General features: G+C 47.7%; 1 protein-coding gene across 1 annotated transcript; it reads right to left on the reverse strand.

Annotated features, from left to right (window-relative positions):
* Nucleotides 1-3,534: 3,534 nt before the first annotated feature.
* LOC308374417 (uncharacterized protein) lies at nt 3,535-4,188 on the reverse strand (the record flags this gene model as incomplete). The annotated part of the gene is made up of 1 exon (XM_080850194.1): nt 3,535-4,188. One exon carries the CDS (start codon nt 4,186-4,188, stop codon nt 3,535-3,537), a length of 654 nt encoding a protein of 217 aa, XP_080706320.1.
* Between the last annotated feature and the right edge of the window lie 809 nt (nt 4,189-4,997).

Consider the following 4,997-nt stretch of genomic DNA (forward strand, 5'->3'; position numbering starts at 1 on the left):
AAAATATTAAAATGCAGATTATTCATTCATTCAGAGTTTGAGAACATTTTGTTTGCAGATCGAATCAATGCAGCGTCCGCCAGGTACACACAAAAGCCTACTGGTATCTAGAGACAGAGCACCTTCTAAAGGTACAAATCCTACAGCCAACACACACACACACATGCTCAAACACACACACACACTCACACATTCAGCTAGGATAAGACATGTCAGTCAAAAGCACATAACTGCGCAATACATTCAATCAGCTAGTGGGCCCAGAGTTCTTTGGGAAAGCTTCTTTCTTCAAAGCAACACTCCTAAAATATGCAGTGCAAAACAGTGTGCATGGGATTAAAAGTGATCCAACCAGCGTCGGCTGAGTTTGCCATTTATACAATAACTACAGCATCTGTATACACGTCGGATAAGGCATTTTATGTGTGATGGCAACCACCTACAGAAGCCTACAGACTTTTGCGCGACAGTTGCTCCTTAGAAGTTAACTCACCAGTTCCAAGTACTATGAATGAGTTTGGTTTACAGTTGATATATAAGAACGTAAAAAAACCGCTCTGTGAATGATTATACACAGGGATGAATGGATGCCAAATCCCGAAACGTAACTACAACATCAACATCACTGAAATGAATGATGCGCTTTCATTTAATTATTTAGACATATTAAGGAAGAAACTTAGCCCTTGTCATAAAAACAGCGACAAAGTGTACAGATATACACATATTTGTACAGAACGATATATTACTGTTGGACTTCGGCCATTCTTGTGTGCGTGACAAGACGGCATCAGCAGACGCCCCCTGAAATTGCTTGACGTAGGTACTGCAGTCGATACGCATCCACCTCACGACACGAGCTCTCAAACGGCCAGGGACGCAGGCTCCAAGGTGCTGACGATGAACCCGGCGATGCAGCAAAAGATAATATCTCGGAAGAAACCACCTAAACAAAGCAAGCCGTTTTACAATTGCAAATTAAGTTCAGGCTCCAATAACTACCCCTAGCCCACAGCACAGCGGATGCGGAAAGGCAGATGTGGTTGTTCTGTATTTTAAAGCAGCCAACCACAAACAGCATCTATATGCTCTGATTTATAAATAGTTGTTTTTTAGCTAAACATTAAGCTTAGACAGTGGTCGTGTAGGGGCTTGGCGCACTAACATCACTTTGTGCAGATACACAACTCTGTGGGTGAAACGTGAAATTATCCCGAATAAGAAGTAAAAAAGAAACGCCTTGATTGGTCATTGTGATCAAACGTCACACAGTGGACCTTTGTATGCAGAAACTGCACTAATAACGGTTTGGAAATATAACATGTAAATAAAAGACCATCGCATAGATAAGTCACGGTACTGAACTGATTTAAATTCTTAAGCTAGTGAGTAGCTAAATGTACATTTTAGACATATTGCACATAGTCTCAACTCCACTGAGATACACTGAAATTAATAATTAATAGGATACATTCAGAGGGGAAAAACTCTAAATGGCAAACCCCAGCAGAACTGCATGATGAAGCCATAGTTCGGCTTGGTTTCTTTAATACCCTCTTAGTTCCATCATCTCAGTGCATTTACTCTGTTCTTTACCTACTCGTCTACATCCAAACTGCCCAGAACATACGTTTGCCGAAAATAGATCCCTCAAGCACATTGCCACAACTACAGCGAGGAAGGGCTGCCTGTGTTTAAACAAAGAGAGGGGGTGAGACAAGTGAGAAATGGGACGGAAAGGAGGCCAAGTGCCTGGCTGCTAGCGAAGTTCTAAATGTGGAACGAGGCCACATTGAAAGAGGAGCGGAAGCAGTGTGGCGCCGGCGTGAAAGAGACAAAAAGAGCATCTTGTCCTACGAACAGTGACGGAAAGGTAGCATTGGCCCTCTTACCGCCTGCATTGTGCTTTAGCTGCTAGTCAACTTGCCAGAGCAATTAGCAACACACACATTAGCACACCATCTGCATGAGTTATTTAAAGACGTATCCACTATTAAATAGCCATTATAACAACCTTACCCACTATTTAAGAACCGTGTAAGATATATAATACCCTTTCATTAAAGGATTGGTATTGCACGTCAACCACAATCAGCCCTGGCATTTCAAGTATCAATTTATGCCTAGTACTGTCTTTGCTGACTACTTAGATAGCAGCTGAAACACTACAATTACCTAAAAGCGTGCTCTAAACGGTTGAGGTCCTGTCACGTTGTTCATAAAAAGGCCGATTAACACAGGTAAGTATGCTCAAAGCTGAAGTTTGAAAAAGATGCAAATGTCTCTGAGCATGGCGAGAGGTTCTAGAGTCATCCACCGTGAAGGACACAGATGTTTTTAGTGCCTGTTGTTGTTGTTGAGTACATTCTTAAGGAAGGAGTGAGAGAGGCCAGTGTTGCCAGGCAACGGAGTGACGAGGCCACAGGTGGGGTTGGCGACGGACTGACTGACTGTCGCTCTCCACTCCTCTCGGTCCTCTGGAAGATGAGAACGCTGCTGGAGTGAGGCATGTTGGGATGGCTGAGGCGAGTCACTTGGACCCTTGCTCCCCGCCATGTCGAATCATTCCATCATGCGCACCTGTCCACTCTCTGATCCTGTTACTATAGAGGCTGGGTCTAATAACATGTATTCACCCAGAAATACCCTCAGCTCTCACACACGGTGCAGGTTTAGCCTCTTTGGAGAAAACACAACAGAAAACAGTCAAATCAAGCACAGTATAGAAACTGTGTCTGATAGCATACATTAACCCAGCATTATACTCAGCTTCTATACTGTGCAGGATTAGGCTCATAGAAAACAGAAAACAACAGATTCCTCTAAACCTTTGCACTTCCCATCTCTAGCCCCTCTCAGCACCATTAAACTTCAGTAGAGAACCTCACAAGGGCCGTCCCCCGTCCTCCCTATGTTCTACCTCCCACTCCTTCTGCGCTCCTCTTCTCTCTCCATGTGACTCATATTGTGTGTTTTTGCATAACTTACAAGTGTAGGTAGCATCATGGAGTGCAGAAAGTCGTTACCGTGGTTTCTCCTGTGCTTGGCCCTGAATCGTGCCCCCTTGAGTGTTCATCACTCTCCCCCTGATAGCTGCGGAGACTGTCTTGAACCCGGCTGTTGCCTAGAGGCACTACTACCCATCAGCAAAAAACAACCTGCACAAATAAGCACAGGGACTGAGAGGGGAACAAGCCAACTGATGCAGAAAAGCGTCAGCAGAATCTTGTTTCTGCTGTTGATTTTGGCATAAAAGAGCCCGAGACCAAATAGACAAAAAAACACAGTATGGTTTAGATGGAAGGGCAGGTCGCCAATGAGAGGCGTGTGTGTGGATGGCCCCTGAAGTTCCCAGGAGGAAATATATATACAGAAACAAGTTCTGCCAAACCTGCGTGGAGAGGACTCAAAGGCTTGACATCTTGTAATCCACAGAGGGGTTTCATTCTTGTGGAGCTGAGATGGGCCCTAAAAAGGGGTGAGGAAGGGATTGTCGAATGAGGAGGAAGAAGTAGGATAAAGATTCGGGTCAGACTATTTGTTCTTGACAGGCCAGGGAAGGCACGTGCGGAGTCCCAGCATAGAGGTGAAGATGATGGCGGGCCGGTGGCGCTTGTAGCGCAGGCCCTTCTTCAGCCGCTGGCTGTTCTCTGACACGAAGAGCTCCCCCTGCTGAGTGGTGGTAGAAATGTGCGCCACCACCTCACCGTGCACCACCGCATCCTGCTCGGAGCGCACAAACACCTCCCGCAGCTCCTCTAGTCGTCGCTCCATGTCCCGGATGACGCGCTGGCGCTCCTCAACCTCTAGGAGGCGTCGGCGAGCCGCCTCGAACTCCATGCTGGAGCTGGGAGTCACCAGCTTGGAAGAGGGCGCCGTGGAGGCCGTGGAGGGGGGCTCGGAGCCGGCCAGGGCCCCCAAGCGCTTGAAGTCCCCCATGGAGATCGAGCGACGCGTGGGGGTGGTGGCACGGGGAGCCAGGAAGGCGGAGGATGACATTCCAGATGGTTCCGGGTTCTGATTCTGCTCCTGGGTCTGATCGCTCTCGGTGTTCTGGTCCGTCTGCTGGCTCTCGGTGTTCTGGTCCGTCTGCTGGCTCTCTGGGTTCTGGTCTGCCAAGTCGGTTTCTGTGTTTGGATCGGAACGGTTGGCACCGCTCTGATCGCTCTCACGCTTTTGTCCCTTCATCTTTGCTGCCCGTCTTCTCTCACGGTTGCCGCTAATGAAAAGCAACTGGCTTTCTTTGTCTGTTTTTGTCCTCCTTCTGTCCCTCTCTCTTTCCCCCCTCTCTCCCTTTCCCCTCTCTCTTTCTCTCCCTCAGCGTCTGTGAGAGCGATTACACAGCCGCATGCTGCCTGTGAGCTTCTCCATTCATTAATAAGAGATCCTAACCGCCTTCCTCAGGAGTAGCACCCTCCTATCATGCCATTGGCTGCCTGTTTCATGACTGCATCGCCTGCTGATTGGTTGACCGCCTGCTGTGCTTCCACTCGTCCAGGACCGCCGTAGTTCTCAGGATGTGCTTACACAACAGTCGGGGATGGGGAAAATTTAAAAATCACTCACTTCTTCTCCTCTCTTCTGTCCTCTCTCCTCTCTGTGTGTGAAATCTGCTCGATCTTCTTACGTTGTATCTCTGTTTTGCTCCCTCGTTCGCTCCCTCCGCCTCTTTTTTTCTCTCTCTCTCTCACTCAGCTTATAGCCCCAGCTCCCTCCCAAACAGGTTGCCCATAGCAACGCAGCCTTGACATCAGATGGTTAGTGGGAGGAGGGATGCTGAAAAGATTTGAGTCCCTCTCTCTCAGACAGTCTCTCTTCCTCTCTCTTTATCTCTCTCTCATTCACACTCTGTCACTCTTTCTCTCCCTCTGTATCCCCCCCACACACATACTCTCTCTCCCTCCGTTTTCTCTTTTTCACTGCCCCACATCCCCTGCTTACTCCTTTCTCTTACTCTTTTTTCCCAACCTCCACCAACACCTCTCAGCTTTTTCTAT

Source organism: Sprattus sprattus (genome assembly GCF_963457725.1).
Source record: "Sprattus sprattus genome assembly, chromosome: 13".
Lineage (NCBI taxonomy): Eukaryota > Metazoa > Chordata > Actinopteri > Clupeiformes > Clupeidae > Sprattus > Sprattus sprattus.